The sequence below is a fragment of the Eptesicus fuscus genome, chromosome 8, assembly GCF_027574615.1.
Source record: "Eptesicus fuscus isolate TK198812 chromosome 8, DD_ASM_mEF_20220401, whole genome shotgun sequence".
Lineage (NCBI taxonomy): Eukaryota > Metazoa > Chordata > Mammalia > Chiroptera > Vespertilionidae > Eptesicus > Eptesicus fuscus.
The window spans coordinates 48,726-64,927 of record NC_072480.1 but is presented as its reverse complement, the minus strand read 5'-3'; the positions used below and the strand labels follow the sequence as shown (position 1 = coordinate 64,927).

The 16,202-nt window shown below is 44.8% G+C and overlaps 1 protein-coding gene across 1 annotated transcript in view; it reads right to left on the bottom strand.

Annotated features, from left to right (window-relative positions):
• Window positions 1-4,612, bottom strand: part of IL17RA (interleukin 17 receptor A) — a 28,833-nt gene extending 24,221 nt beyond the window's left edge. The window contains exon 1 of the mRNA XM_054720345.1: window positions 4,367-4,612. Within this exon, the coding sequence (XP_054576320.1) occupies window positions 4,367-4,510 (144 nt within the window). The 5' untranslated portion in view covers window positions 4,511-4,612. The remainder of the gene's footprint in view (window positions 1-4,366) is intronic.
• Window positions 4,613-16,202: the final 11,590 nt, after the last annotated feature.

Here is a 16,202-nt window from a genome sequence, read left to right as displayed (position 1 = left end):
CTATAGTACATGTAAGTACCCCTTGCACCTTCCCACACCGTAACCTATGTGATCTGGCCCTTTCATATATCTAGCAAGTTACTCTCCAGATAATCCTATAGGTGAGGGTCACCTCCTTTTATAGACTAAAACACACGCTCACAGCAGTGGAGTAACAGACAAGGGCTGTAGAGCTGATGAGGGGAGCCCAGGTCTCACTCACAGCCAAATGTCCTCTCCCCTGCACTGCATCACCTCTTGCTTAGCCTCTGTAGCTCTTTGATGTTAGTCTCTAGATAAAAGGTTAGCATAGTGCCGAAACCGGTTTGGCTCAGTGGATAGAGCGTCTGCCTTCGGACTGAAAGGTCCCAGGTTCGGTTCCGGTCAAGGGCATGTACCTTGGTTGTGGGCACATCCCCGGTAGGGGGTGTGCAAGAGGCAGCTGATCGATGTTTCTCTCTCATCGATGTTTCTAACTCTCTATCCCTCTCTCTTCGTCTCTGTAAAAAATCAATAAAATATATTTAAAATCCATAGTTTACATTAGGTTCACTGTAATTTCAGACCTTTGAAATTAAAAAAAAAGGTTAGCATAGTGGGGAAGTAAGAAGTCCAGCATGATGGCAGAGGAACCTGTTAACTTTGCTGGGTCTACTGCCAGCAGTGACAGCAGCCCTGACTGCCTAAATGCCTACACTGCACAAGAGCATCCACAGAACATACCTTTGTACACTTTGAAGAGCGGCCCAGCTGAAAGCAGCTTTTGAAAATCAGTAAAGGTTAAAACAAACAGTTGTTGTACCACAAGTCAAAACCAGAAGTGCTCACACCGAGAAATAATTTAGAATGCCATACACACTCTGTCTGAAACATTGTGTGCTAACTGTCTATCTTTGTGGGCTTTCCTCTGGGCTGATAGCCAAGGGAAACCTTGCATAAAGCCTACTCAGGAACTGCAATTACTATGGTTTCTCTAGTACCAACTTCTGTGGGAACTCAATGTCATCAGGTTTTGAGGTACCAATCCAAGCAGCCAGTTTTTCACTGCTGTTCAAGTTATGAACATTCATTCAAGTTATGAACCATTCATTCATAATCCACTCATCCCTATGATTTTTTTATTGCAGACTAGAGGCCCAGTGCATGAAAATTCATGCACTGGAGCGGGGGTGGTCCCTCAGCCCGGCCTGCCCCCTCTCACAGTCCAGGAGCCCTCAGGGGTGGGAGGCGACGTGGTGATCAGGGGAAGGGGATGCCTCCATCACACCGCTGCTACTGCCATTGCCGTCAGCACAAGCCTCGGCTGGCCCTGGTTACCTGAGCCTCGGACAGCCCTGGGTGGCTAGACAGCTGCCATCTGAGGCTTGCCTGTGCCTCAGGCCAGCCCTGGGTGGTTGGGGGGCTAAGGAGACTGGGGGACTCCGGAGGGAGGCACGCAGTGGGCCCACCTGGGGGCAGGCCTGGCCTTGCCGCGCCTGCCACCCCAGAGGGGCTGCGGGGACTGGGCACCACCATCTTGTGGCTGTGGGAGCCACCATTTTTGAGGGTGTGGCAGCAATTAGCATATTCCCTCCTTATTGGCTGTGGGCGCTGCCATCTTTGCAGCGGCATGAGGGTCAATTAGCATATCCCCTCTTTATTAGATAGGATATTTATCAAGCTCCCACATCCTGTGTTGTAGCACTGGGCTAGGAACAGAATAAGCTCTGCTCTGTCTATGAGACAGTCACTGAGAGCTAAACCAAACTGGGGTTTGGATAGACAGTTATATTCTGTAAAGTGTTATGAGCCCACTTTGAGATGGCTACCTAACCAGCCCTTCTACTGTGGAAATAAGGAAATCCAGGTGCAGACAGCCTAAAATGTCCAAGTTTGCAGAAACTGTAAGTGATGAAGAGGGGTGTAAACGCGGGTCCTCTGAGATCAAGTTTTCGGCTTTAACTCTCCTCATTATAGGGTGTTGCAGCTACAACACCAGCAGAGAGAGAGAAATCTGAGGGGTGTAGTTTCTTTTTTTTTTCTAATCTTCACCCAAGGACATGTTTTTATTTATTTTTAGAGAGAGAAACAATCGGTTACCTACCAAATGTGCTCCCATGTGTAATTGAACACAATACCTGGGCATGTGCTCTGACCGGAATTGAACCTGGAACCTTTTGGTGTACAAGTACGTCAAACTCACAGCCAGTGGGCCGCATGCCGCGAGTTTGACATGCTTGTTGTACAGGATGACTCTCCAATCAAGTGAGCCACCTGGCCAGGGCTAGCTACTTTTTTTTTAAAGGGCTCAGTCAATGATGCTGGGGAGCTGTTTGTCACAGAAGTGCACTGTTGGTAAGCCAGGTCTATGCAGTTATGAGGGAGGAGGAAGGGCATGGAGATAGCAGACAAACCTGGCCAATAAGCATCTCTTCCCCGCTCTCTCTGGAATCATTCTGTGCCCCTGCTCCCTACTCTCAGTAGCTTCCCACTTAGCATTAATGTTAAAGTCAGTTAGTCCAGCTCTCCTGCCAACCAGAGAGAATCCTTCCCTCTCACTTTTCAACCACATACATTATCCTGCCCAACCAAGGGCTGTGGCTCAGCCCCTTTCCACCACAGGGGATGCTCAACAACTTGAGGAGGTTTCTACTGACCCCTCAGGGCTACCCCACTGTCTTCTCTGCCAGACAGAACACCCCAGCTGGAAGTAATTTTTCCTTTCCCTGGAATTTTGTACATGCACTGGTTGTACAAAGAGCACTTGCTTCAGGCCACCTTGTATCATAGTTACCACCTTCAAGCCTTTTCTCTCCTGGATGATTCAAGTCCCTTGGACATTAGGGTTTCTTTATAGTTTCAGTTCCCAGCAACAGTACCTTGTACTTTGCAGGTACCTGACAAATGGCCATCAAAATATGAACTTGGAATCTTCCATGGTAGAATAGTTCTATACCAAATCTACGGGAAGGATCTGCTGAGCATATATCTCCTGCTTTGTCCAATAGTGGGAGTCACAAGGACATATTTTTCCTCTGCTAAACTAACCACAGTCCATCCTCTTTTGGTAAATTCTCTACAAAAATTAGATAAGGAGAAACATCTTTAGAGTTGTTTCACATCCTTTGACTCAGACACTGAGCAGGGAGGGAGCGGAGGAAACCAGAGAGAAAGTGGAGGAAAGAGGGGGAACACTTTGAGGAAAGAAGCTGTGAAGGCGGGCACTGTGTTTCCTCCTTTTTAAAAAAAATTTTTTTTATTGACTTCAAAAAGGAAGAGAAAGACAGAAACTGCAGCTATGAGAATCACTGATCTGCTGCCTCCTGCACGCCCCACACTGGGGACCCAGCCCCCAACTCCGGCATGTGCCCTGACCAGATGGAATGTTGACCTCCTGGTTCATAGGTCCCCACTCCACCCCTAAGCAACACCAGCCAGGCTGCTGTTTTTCCCCCTCCCCCCCCCCCACCCTCGCACCCCTTAAGTTTGTCCTCCACAACAGGGCCACTACCCCAAGGGTAGGTGTGTCACCTCCTGTGGGCACACGTGGATACTATTCGACAGTTGTAAAACTGAGATCCCAGGCCTGAGTGGTGGTAGTGGTGATGCAGGGCGCTGGAGGGGCGGTGTCTTAATCATCTGCATATTCTCAGGGCTTAGCCCTGCTGGGGAGGTGGTACGAAGCTGCCCGAGTCAGTCGGCCGTCCTCAGGCGTTCTCTGCACTGCTGTTCCTTGAGGGTTACAGACCGCGTCTCACCGGAGGCTCCGACCCTTGGGCCCCGGAGGCCGCTGTCCTTCCGAAGTGTCCCCCCTCCCCCCAGGGGAGCGGGCTGATATCCGCTGGGGCCTCCACCTCTGACCTGGCTGCTGCGGCCTTGCCGGACTCCTCTGGAGAGGTAGCATTAGGGTCAAATTATCTTCCAGGGCTCTACAGGCGGCGGCCGCTCGGGCCTAGCAGGGCGTCTGCAGGGTGCACGGCGCGGAGGAGGGGGAGCTGGCCCAGTCCCTCCCCCCTGCTCGTTCTAACCAGCTCCACTCTATCTCTTGGGCGGGCCGCACTCCACGATCTCTTTCCCCAAACCTTGGAGCCCAACAGAGGTGTCCCTCCCCCCTCTCGCCTTCCGCCTCCGCCCAGGACGCCAGTCAGGTGGTGCAACACACACCACTGTCTCTTTTCCCTGAAAACTCCCTCTTCTCCCGGCTCCAAACCTCAACTCCCAACGCTTCGAGTGTCCTCCCAGGTGCGCCCGCTCCTTGTGCCCAAGCCGCGAACCCCCTCGAAGATCCCAACACAGACTTCCTGCCGGCCCCGCTCCAGCTTCGAGCCCGGCAGCCTAGCCGTCCCTCCGCGCTTCTGCCCGCAGCATCGTGGCGGCTCCCGCGCCCCGGGGCGCTACAGGGTCTCACCTGCTGGGAGCAAATGGGAGCCGGATGGTCCAAGAGCCGCGGGGAAGCGCGACACGGAGCCAGCCCGTACTGGAGCAGTAGCAACAGTCCCAGCCCCAGAGGGGGCTCCGGAAGGACGAGAGGTCGGCGGCACACAGCACCCATGGCCCCAGCACTGTAGCGGAGCGCGCGACCCAGAGTTGGGGGCGCAGGGAAGGAACGCCCGGGCCTTCCCCCGGCTCAGAAGTCCCAGTTGGCAGACTTCGCTTCCGGCCTCCAACACAGACAGAGGGCGGGCCGCGCCGAGGGAAGGGCTTCCGGCTGGGTGTGTCCCTAGGCTGGTCCCTCCCCAGCCCGCTCGGGAATGGAGCGCGCTCCCCGCGCCCTTCCAGCATCTTCCCAGCGCGCCCGCCCGGACACCGGACTGCCTGCCCCGCACGCACCCGGCCGGCTCCCACAGCAGACCCCGCCCGCGGCCGGGCCATCAGCTCACCTTCCACCCTCAGGCTGCTCCACATTTCATGCCGCTCTTATCGTCACGCTAGAAAGTTCGGTTTCCATTCTTTACCTCTTTGCTGTCGCCCCTAATCAGACTTCTCTTTTTTTTTCTCGGCCCTTCGACGCCAGGCCCCTACTCCAGACTCAAAGAAAGGCTTTCTTTTTAGTCCTGGTCCCTCTTTACGCCCAGCCTCCTCGCCTGCCCCCTGCTCCAGCCCCCTCCCCCTCCCATTCTCTTGCTTTCCTTTTTCTTTCTCTAGGTGGCTGGGGCGGCTTAGGCACCAGCGAATTCCTGTTCCGCACCAGAGAGGAAGTCGGAGCTGTCATGTCCCTCAAGTGTGATGTGACCTTGGGGAGATGAGATCCCTGGCCTCGTACTATTAGTTCCCAAAAGCGCCCAGAGTGCAGTGTTTCCCAAGCGACTTACTCCTGGTCTGCTGGAGGACTATCTTCGGCCCCTTTCATCTATTAGTCTCCTGTAGAACATGTGCCAACTGCATCCTCTCCTCTCCCATCTACAGTTGGGTGCGATCCCCTGTCCTGGGTTCCTGCCATCCCTCCTGCTGGATACTGGCTTCCAGCCTTGCCCTCTCTTTTCATCCTACACACTCCATACTCATTTGTGTTTCGAAAACTGCATTTTTATTCCCTTTCTCCCTCCATCCTAAACCCACAACCAGCTGCACTTCCTAGCCTTTGATGCCCATGGAATCCAGACGCACTTTGCATCTTCCTGTACTTTCCATCCACCTGAATTGGAGCTCCCAGAAATGGGCTATGGATTTTCTGCCCTTTCCGCTGCTGGCAGACTCCTGGTGACCATCTCTGTGGGTCCCATACTCCCCCCAGATGCCCCACCCCGCTCGCCAGTCCCCACCCAAAAGGACCCAGCTGCACTAGGCCTGAAGCTCTGAGGTCTTCAAACATCTGTACTTGTTTATTTCTAAAACAATTTTGGAAAACTCTGCATCCACTCATACATCGTTGAGATGACATCAAAAATGTTCATCCTAAGTTTAAATAGATGTTAATTGTTATTAAAATTCAACATTTGTAGTGGGCAGTTTCTAAAATGGCTCTCCATGGTCTCACCTTCTGATAGTCACATCCTTTTGTATCTCCCTTCCCTTGAAGGTGGGCTGGGCCTAGAGACTTGTTTACAACATTAGAATATGAATAGAATAAGACAAAAACAATGGTTTGAAACCAGACAACCAATAGGTCATGGCTGCTTGTCATCACATGAGCCAATTAAGCAGAGACAGAGTTGAACCATATATAAACATTTATTCCAATAATGCCGGCAGGATGGGCGAGAGCAGGTCATCCATAAAAATCTGCCTGTACCCCACCATAAGCCAGCTGCTTATATTGGGTAAAATGACAAAGATTATATAGAAGAGTAGGAATTACAGGCATGGGGAAGTAGGCAAGGTATAATGGTTACAGGACAGGCAATGTGTGCTGGGGGTAGCAAAGGGTGGGCACCTCCCCTATCCAGTTTGTTTTGGCAAGAAGATTGTTAATCTTTCCATGATGATAGGAAGTTCTTGGAAAGGAGAATGAAGTTTATTCTGAGGTTAACTACCATGTCCTGGGGCATACAACTCTCAGCCAATCTAATGTGCTTTCTTTAAACAGACAGAACAATCACAGTTAACAGAACATGATTAATATTTCTTATAACTGTAGCTAGTCCCTTCTATTCTCTTTCTGTCCCTAACAGGCTATCACTTACAAGATTAGGCTACAAAATGATCCTGACTTCTGGTTGCTCAGCCATATATATGATAAAGAACTGACATTCAGGATATATAAAGACCTCCTTACTTCAATAGTAAAAATGAGAAAGCTAAAAGGCTAATTCCAATGTAATCCTGATATTTGTAGGGGAGGGAGGGAGAATAGCAATCTGAATCTGTGCCAGTAATCTAATGTACATTTCTTTTTTTATTGATTAAGTTATTACATACGTGTCTTCATCCCGCCATTAGTCCCCCCCAGCCCGCGCACACATGCCCTCACCCCCCTGTTGTCTGTGTCCATTGGTTAGGCCTATATGCATGCATACAAGTCCTTTGGTTAATCTCTCCCCTACCTTCCCTCTGAGGTTTGACAGTCTGGTGGATGTTTCCCTGTCTCTGGATCAGTTTTTGTTCATTAGTTTGTGTTGATCATTATATTCCATAAATGAATGAGATCATGTGATATTTATCCTTCTCTGACTGGCTCATTTCACTTAGCATAATGCTCTCCAGTTCCATCTATGCTGTTGCAAATGGTAAGAACTCCTTCTTTTTTACTGCAGCATAGTATTCCATTGTGTAGGTCAGTGGTCAGCAAACTCATTAGTCAACAGAACCAAATATCAACAGTACAACAATTGAAATTTCTTTTGAGAGCTGAAAACCGACTTCTGCACAGGTTGTCCAGTTTGTTGGAATAGAGTTGTTCGTAGTATTTTTTAACAATCCTTTGTATTTCGGTGGGGTCTGTTGTTATTTCACCTCTTTCATTTCTGATTCTGTTTATTTGGGTTCTCTCTCTTTGCTTCTTGGTGAGGCTGGCTAGAGGTTCATCAATCTTGTTTACCCTTTCAACGAACCAGCTCTTGGTTTTGTTGATTTTTTTTTTTCTTTTTTGGTCTCTATGTCATTCATTTCTGCTCTGATCTTTATTATTTCCTTCCTTCTGCTCACTGTTTTTTTTCTTGTTGCTCTCTTTCTAGTTCTTTGAGTTGTTGAGTTAGATGATTTGTTACCTTTTTTTATTTTATTTTTGAGGTAGGCCTGTAGAGCTATAAACTTTCCTCTCAGGACTGCTTTCATTGTGTGTAGAGGACCGCCTGGGAAGACACATGGGAATTTTCCTTTAATTATTCTCAGTTGAACTCAGGGTGTAGGCAGAACCACGCCCTGGGAACATGCTTCCCCAATAAGGCAGGACCTCATAGCAGCCCAGGTGTCGGCAGGGGCGGGACTAGATATGTAAATCTGGACCTATAAAATAAACGTGCTGCGTGGCTCGGGTCGTTGTCGTCATGCTGCTTCTCCGTCAGAGAAATGGCTTCCCACCCAGCTCCCAACCATAATCTATTTCTGCCTCTTGACCTCTTTCTTTCTTTAATTTCTTTTTTTTTTTTAAATATATTTTTATTGATTTCAGAGAGGAAGGGAGAGGGAGAGAGAGAGAGAAACATCCGTGAGGAGAGAATCATGGATCGGCTGCCTCCTGCACGCCCCCTACTGGGGATGGAGCCCGCAACCCAGGCATGTGCCCTTGACCGGGAATCGAACCCGGGACCCTTCAGTCCGCAGGCTGATGCTCTATCCACTGAGCCACACCGGCCAGGGCTCTTTCTTTAATTTCTTAATCCCCAGCTCCTACACTCAGCAACCAGACTGTTTCCTTTTCCATGCAGGATGTGGAAAAGAGAGAAACAGCTCCCCTCCCACATTTGGCCCCCGAACAGGGACTGAGTACGGAGGGAAGGAAGCGAGGGGGTCACTCCCACAAGCATGTGAACACAGATTTAAAGGAATAAGGTAAGGGGAGTGTATTGCTGTGAATTGATATTGTTAACGAAAAAAACCATTGAAACCTGTAAAGAATTTTACTGAGTTTATTTGAGCCAAAATGTCGACATATGCCGGGAAGCAGAACCTCAATGAATTGAGATAATGCTCCGAAGAAATGGTGGGTTACATCTGTATTTATACATTGCCATCGAAGGAGGACATAGGTCGGCTACATGAAATTCATTGGTGATGGATTAAGGAGGTGGGATAAAGTCAACCGGTGGGAAACCCCTGGGATTGGATAAAAAGCAAAATGATGGACACATACTTAGGTGGGTACAGGAACAATTAACATGATAATGAAGGAATTTGAAGTATCTATCCTGGCGCCCACCACATTTGGTTGTGCCCCAGGGGCTCCAGCAAAAGAAGGAAGTTACAAGTTACCCAGACATCTCACAGATATGTTATCTTAGAGGCAAAAAGGCAAATGGGCTCAGTAAAGAAGATCTAAGTTGATCTTTGTCAGGGAAGATATCGGACTAGGACATGACTACCCACTATAACCTGTTTGTAGTTAAATATTTAATTTTCAAACCATCCTTTGTGGTTATTTCAGGTCTCTGAGTTTGCAAGACTGCCACGCAGGCCTCCCCTGAGCTTGTCAGGTTAGCATGTGGCTCCTTTCGTTCACAATATGAATTAGCCGGGTGTTAAACGTGGGTAATCCTCAAAAATGCTTTATTTTTTTTTAAAATATTTTTATTGAGGTATTATATGTGTACATATCTTACTATTACCCCCCCCACCCCACACCCACACATGCCCTCCCCCCCCAGAGTTTTGCGTCCATTGTTTATGCTTATATGCATGCATACAAGTCCTTCGTTTGATTTCATAACTCCCCCACCTTTCCCAAACTTTCCCCCTGTAATTTGAAAGTCTGTTTGATGCTTTACTGTCTCTGTATCTATCTTTTTGTTCAGCACTTTATAATGTTCTTTATTATCCACAAATGAGTGAGATCATGTGGTATTGTTCTTTCATTGACTGGCTTATTTCACTTAGCATAATGTTCTCCAATTCCATCCAGGTTGCTGCAAATGATGAGAATTCCTTCTTTTTTATGGCAGCATAGTATTCCATTGTGTAGATGTACCACAGTTTTCCGATCCAGTCATCTGCTGATGGGCACCTAGGCTGTTTCCAAATCTTAGCTATTGTAAATTGTGCTGCTATGAACATAGTGGTGCATATATCCTTTCTGATTGGTGTTTCTAGTTTCTTCGGATATATTCCCAGGAGTGGGATTACTGGGTCAAATGGGAGTTCCATTTTCAGTTTTTTGAGGAAACTCCATACTGTTCTCCACAGTGGCTGCACCAGTCTGCATTCCCACCAGCAGTGCACGAGGGTTCCTTTTTCTCCGCATCCTTGCCAACACTTGTCGTTTGTTGATTTGTTGATGATAGCCATTCTGACAGGTGTGAGATGGTACCTCATTGTTGTTTTGATTTGCATCTCTCGGATAATAAGTGACTTTGAACATGTTTTCATGTGTCTCTTGGCCTTCCTTCTGTCTTCTTTTGAAAATATTCTGTTTAGGTCTGTTGCCCATTTTTTTATTGGATCATTTATCTTCCTCTTATTAAGTTGCATAAGCTGCCTGTAGATGTTGGAGATTAAACCTTTATCAGTGATAGCATTTGCAAATATGTTTTCCCATGCAGTGGGCTTTCTTGTTGTTTTGTTGATGGTTTCTTTTGCTGTAAAAAAGCTTTTTATTTTGATGTAGTCCCATTTGTTAATTTTCTCTTTAGCTTCCATTGCCCTAGGGGCAGTGTCAGTGAAGAAGTTCTTTTGGCATATGTCTGAGATTTTGTTGCCTGTGGATTCCTCTAGTATTTTTATGGTTTCCCGTCTTATGTTTAAGTCCTGTATCCATTTTGAGTTTATTTTTGTGTATGGTGTAAGTTGGTGATCTAGTTTCATTTTTTTGCATGTATCTGTCCAGTTTTCCCAACACCATTTATTGAAGAGACTGTCTTGACTCCATTGTATGTTCTTGCCTCCTTTGTCAAATATTAATTGAGCATAGTGGTTTGGGTCGATATCTGGGTTCTCTATTCTGTTCCATTGATCAATATGTCTGTTCTTGTGCCAGTACCAGGCTGTTTTGAGAACAGTGGCTTTGTAATACAGCTTGAAATCTGGTATTGAGATCCCATCTACTTTATTCTTCTTTCTGAGGATTGCTGAGGCTAGTCGGGGTCTTTTTTTATTCCAGATGAATTTCTGGAGAGTTCTTTCTAGGTCTGTGAAATATGCTGTTGGTATTTTGATGGGGAGTGCATTGAATCTGTAGATTGCTTTGGGTAGTATGGACATTTTAATGATGTTGATTCTACCAATCCAGGAACATGGTATGTTCTTCCATCTGTTTACGTCTTCCTCTATCTCTTTTTTCAGTGTCCTGTAGTTTTCTGCGTATAGGTCTTTTACCTCCTTAGTTAAGTTTATTCCTAGGTATCTTAATTTTTTTGGTGCGATGGTAAATGGGATTGCTTTTTTAGTCTCTCTTTCTGTAAGTTCATTATTGGTGTATAGAAAAGCCATAGATTTCTTGGCGTTAATTTTGTATCCCGTTACATTGCCGAATTCATTTATTAAGTCTATTAGTTTTTTGATGGAATCTTTTGGGTTTTTTATGTACAATATCATGTCATCTGCAAATAAGGACAGCTTCACTTCTTCTTTTCCAATTTGGAAGCCTCTTATTTCTTCTTCTTGCCTAATTGCGATAGCTAATACTTCCAGTACTATGTCAAACAGAAGTGGTGAGAGTGGGCATCCCTGTCTTGTTCCTGTTCTTAGGGGAAATGGTTTTAGTTTTGCCCATTGAGTATGATGTTTGCTGTGGGTTTATCATAAATAGCTTTTATTATGTTGAGGTATGAGCCTTCTATTCCCACCTTGTTGAGAGTTTTTATCAAGAAAGGGTGTTGGATTTTGTCAAATGCTTTTTCTGCATCTATTGATATGACTATGTGATTTTTATCTCTCAATTTGTTTATGTGATGTATCACGTTTATTGATTTGCGGATATTGTACCATCCTTGCATTCCTGGAATAAATCCTACTTGGTCATGGTGTATGATCTTTCTGATGTACTGCTGGAGCCGATTTGCTAGAATTTTGTTGAGGATTTTGGCATCAATGTTCATGAGGGATATTGGCCTGTAATTCTCTTTCATTGAGTTGTCTTTATCTGGTTTTGGTATTAGGGTGATGCTGGCTTCATAGAAGGAGCCTGGAAGTGTTCCTTCCTCTTGAATTTTTTGGAATAGTCTGAGGAGGATAGGTTTTAGTTCTTCCTTAAAAGTTTGATAAAACTCTCCTGTGAAGCCATCTGGCCCCGGGCTTTTGTTTGCCGGAAGCTTTTTGATGACTGCTTCAATTTCTTCCATAGTTACTGGCATGTTGAGCTGTTTAGAATCTTCCTGATTGAGTTTTGGAAGGTTGTATTTTTCTAGGAATATGTCGATTTCCTCTAGGTTGTCCAGTTTGTTGGAATAGAGTTGTTCATAGTATTTTGTAACAATCCTTTGTATTTCGTCGGGATCTGTTGTTATTTCACCTCTTTCATTTCTGATTTTGTTTATTTGGGTCCTTTCTCTTTGCTTCTTGGTGAGCCTGGCTAGAGGTCCATCAATCTTGTTTATCCTTTCAAAGAACCAGCTCTTGGTTTTGTTGATCTTTTGTATTGTTTCTTTGGTCTCTATGTCGTTTATCTCCGCTCTGATCTTTATTATTTCTTTCCTTCTGCTTACACTGGGCTTATCTTGTTGCTCTCTCTCTAACTCTTTGAGTTGTTGGGTTAGGTAATTTATTACCATTGTTTCTTGTTTTTTGCAGTAGGCTTGTAGAGCTATGAACTTCCCTCTCAGGACTGCTTTCGCTGTGTCCCATAGATTTTGGATTGTTGTGTTTTCATTGTCGTTTGTTGCCATGATGTTTTTTATTTCTTCCTTGATGTCTTTGGTAACCCAGTCATGGTTTAATAGCATGCTGTTTAGTCTCCAAGTGTTTGATTTCTTTGGGTTGTTTTTATTGTAGTTGATTTCCAGTTTTATGCCACTGTGATCTGAGAAGATACTTGATATGATTTCTATCTTCTTGAATTTGGAGAGACTTTGCCTATGTCCTAACATATGGTCTATCTTTGAAAATGACCCATGTGCACTTGAGAAGAATGTATATTCTCTGGCTTTGGGGTGAAATGTTCTGAAGATGTCGATTAATTCCATCTGTTCTAGTGAGTCAGTTAGGATTGATGTTTCTTTGCTGATTTTTTGTTTAGAGGATTTCTCCAATGGTGATAGTGGGGTATTGAAGTCTCCTACTATGATTGTATTACTGTCAATCTCTCCTTTGATATCTTCCAGGAGTTTTTTAATGTATCTTGGTGCTCCTGTATTGGGTGCATATATGTTTACCAGAGTTATTTCTTCTTGTTGGATTTCTCCCTTTAGTATTATGAAGTGGCCTTCATTATCTCTTGTTATGTCCTTCACTTTGAGATCTAATTTGTCAGATATAAGTATTGCAACCCCAGCTTTTTTTTCATTTCCATTTGCCTGGAAAACCTTTTTCCATCCCTTTACTCTCAGTCTGTATGCATCCTTTTTTTTTGAGGTGGGTTTCCTGTAGACAGCAGATATCTGGGTTTTGTTTTCTTATCCAGTCTGTTACCCTGTGTCTTTTGATTGGGGCATTCAATCCATTTACATTTAAAGTTATTATTGATAGGTACTTATTTGACGCCATTTTTATTCTATACCCCTGTGTTCCTTCTTTGCTTCCTATTTCTTTCTTTTTTTTTTTTTTTACAGCAGACCCTTTAGCATTTCTTTCATTGCTGGTTTGGTGGTGATAAACTCCCTTAGTCCTTTTTTGTCTGTGAAGCTCCTGATTTCACCTTCAATTTTGATTGATAGCCTTGCTGGGTACAGTATTCTTGGATTTAGACCCTTCCTTTGCATGACTTGGTATATTTCATTCCATTCCCTTCTGGCCTGATGAGTTTCTGTTGAGAAATCAGTTGCTAGTCTGATGGGGGTTCCTTTGTATGTAACTGTCTGTCTCTCTCTGGCCGCTTGTAAGATTCTTACTTTGTCGTTGGTGTTTGCCAACTTAACTATAATGTGCCTTGGCGTCGGTCTTTTGGGGTTCTTTTTGCTTGGAACTCTGTGAGCTTCTTGGATTTGTGTGGGTTTTTTCTTCCCTATATCAGGGAAGTTTTCTGTTATTATTTCTTCAAACAGGTTTTCTATTCCTTGCTCAGTTTCCTTTCCTTCTGGCACCCCTATTATCCTGATGTTGTTTTGTTTTGTATTGTCCCGAAGTTCCCTTACGCTCTCCTCAATCTTTCTAATTTTTGTTTCTAGAAGCTGTTGTAATTGGGTATTTTTTTCCATCTTGTCTTCTAGCTCACTTATGCGGTCCTCTGCTTCATCTAGTCTACTCTTGATGCTTTCTATTGAGTTCTTTACAGCAGCGATGTCATTTTTCATTTCTTCTTGGTTCTTCTTCATTTCTTCTTGGTTCTTACTCATATTGTCGAATTTGTCTTCCATCCTTTTCAGCCACTTTATGACCATTTCTCTGAATTCTTTCTCTGATAGGTTGTTTGCCTCTAAATCGTTTACTTCCTTTTCTGGTGATGCCTGCTTCTCTTTCCTGTGGGGGCTGTTTCTTTGTCTCCTCATGGTCTCTCTTCTCCGGATGTCTGGTTATATAGATTTCTCTCTCTGGCGTTGATTTAAAGGTATAAAATACAACACAACCAGGCACAACAGACAAGGCACTGAACATAATTGTATTCACGATATTAATAACCTCCAATAAAGGTAACCACCAGAGAAAGACAAATTAGGGAATAGGAGTGGAAGAGGGAGAGTAAAAAGAAAGAACAACAACGAAAAAAAAAAACACAAAAAACAAAGAGTGTGAATCTGAACTTGGGAAAAGAGCAGAAAGAAAGAAAAGAAAAAGAAATAACAGAAAAGAAAAAGAAAAGAAGAAAAAAAAAGTAAGAGAGACAAGAATGATACTAAGAGAGAAAAGGGGAACAAACTATATATATGGGGAGTAAACTCCACTAGAACAACCACTATTCCCAGCAAATTCCAGCAACACGAGCCTGGAGATTAATACAAACTGCAACACCAGCTAATATCAAGTGAGGCAAGGGAAAACAAAAGTAAAAAACAAAAAAAAACAAAGCAAACAAAAGAACCAACCAAACCAACAAAAAGAATAATCAAAACAATCTCATAAAAAAGCATAAAAATTCAATCTAATCAACATTCAAGCAAACAACAACAAAAGGCCCGAGAGAAAAATAATCTTTTTAAGGTAGCGTAGAGAGAGGTTTGTATGGATTTGGAGCAGGGGGTTGGGAATTAGATATATAAGTAGGGTGAAGTTTTAGCAGGGAGTAAACTGAAAAAGTAGGGAAAATCTAAAGCCAGAAAGGGTTAAGATAAACTGGGGACCAAGGGGGAAAGGTTAGGAGGAGAGTGATGGCATAATGTTAGCTTTGAGATAGGGTAAAGCGATTGTAAGGGAAAGATGCAAATCGAATGTAGGACACTAATCCAAAAATAAAAGAAAGAGAAAATCAAATGACATTAAAAAAAAAAGTAAAATAATAGTAATAATATTGCTGATTGAAAATAAAAATGTAATAATTAAAAAGGTGAAAATCGAGTGAGGAAAAAGAAAAAAAAATTAGTTTCTTAAGTAAAAGATGCAAAAAATGCAAATAAAAAATATGAGAATAAAAAAATTAAAAAATTGAAAAAAGAATTGAAAATTAAAAAATAGGAAGACTAAAATGTGCAGTAGCGGCTGGCATTCACTTCCTCTATTATTCTGTTTGGTACGCCTTTTTCCCAGTCTGGGCAGTATTTCAGTTCAGCTTCATTCCAGGGCTCCTCAGTGTTGGAAGCCAGTCCTGCTTTTTAAGCCAGCCGTGTCTTAATTTCTCGTATTTATTTTTTATTACACCAGAGACAATTAGCGTTTCAGCCCCTGGGTGGCAGTGTTTCTGAATTGACTTCCGGGCCTCTCTAGCTCTTTTTTTTTTTTTTCCCCTCTATGGCACTCACTACCGGTTTGTGGAGGTGTGCGCCTCAGAGCTTGTGGAGGTGTGCGCCTCAGAGCTGCCTCTCTGATGGTCACACGCAGCTCTGGTCCCCAGGTTCCGAAAAAACACCTTCCCCCTGCAGTCTTTCAGGGTTTCCACCTGGGTTTTTCTATGTGTTGGGCTTAGCAATCAGAGTCGGAAAGAGCCCAGGTGTGCGGACCGTGGGTCTGTGCACCAGACTAAGGAGCCTGCACTCCTTTGAAAATTCTTAGTCTGACCCTCCTCGTCAGATTAAAATGAGTTGCTTTCAAGAGGTCACTTCTGTTAGCAGCTCAGAAGACCCCCCTCCTCATTCACAGATCACGGCAGTTCCAACTGCCGCCGATTTTTCTAGGCACAGACCTCCCGGCTCCTGCCGGTCCTGCGGCTGCCGCGCTTCCCTCACCCAGCGCTTCCCTCACCCACTGCGGGGATTAGAAACCGCCCCTCATTTCCGGCGAAATCTGACCTTTCCGTGGTGCAGTGAAGAGTTTCTTTGAATCCGAATGTTTGCGCTGATAGGGGACTGGTGGTCTGGTGCTCCCAGCAGTTCAGTGTTTGCAGTTGTCGCGGAAAGTCAGGTTTCCACTAAAATCCTCCTTTCCTTGCAAGATGGCGAGGCGCCCGGCGAGCCCGCAGCTCCAGGAGGGGA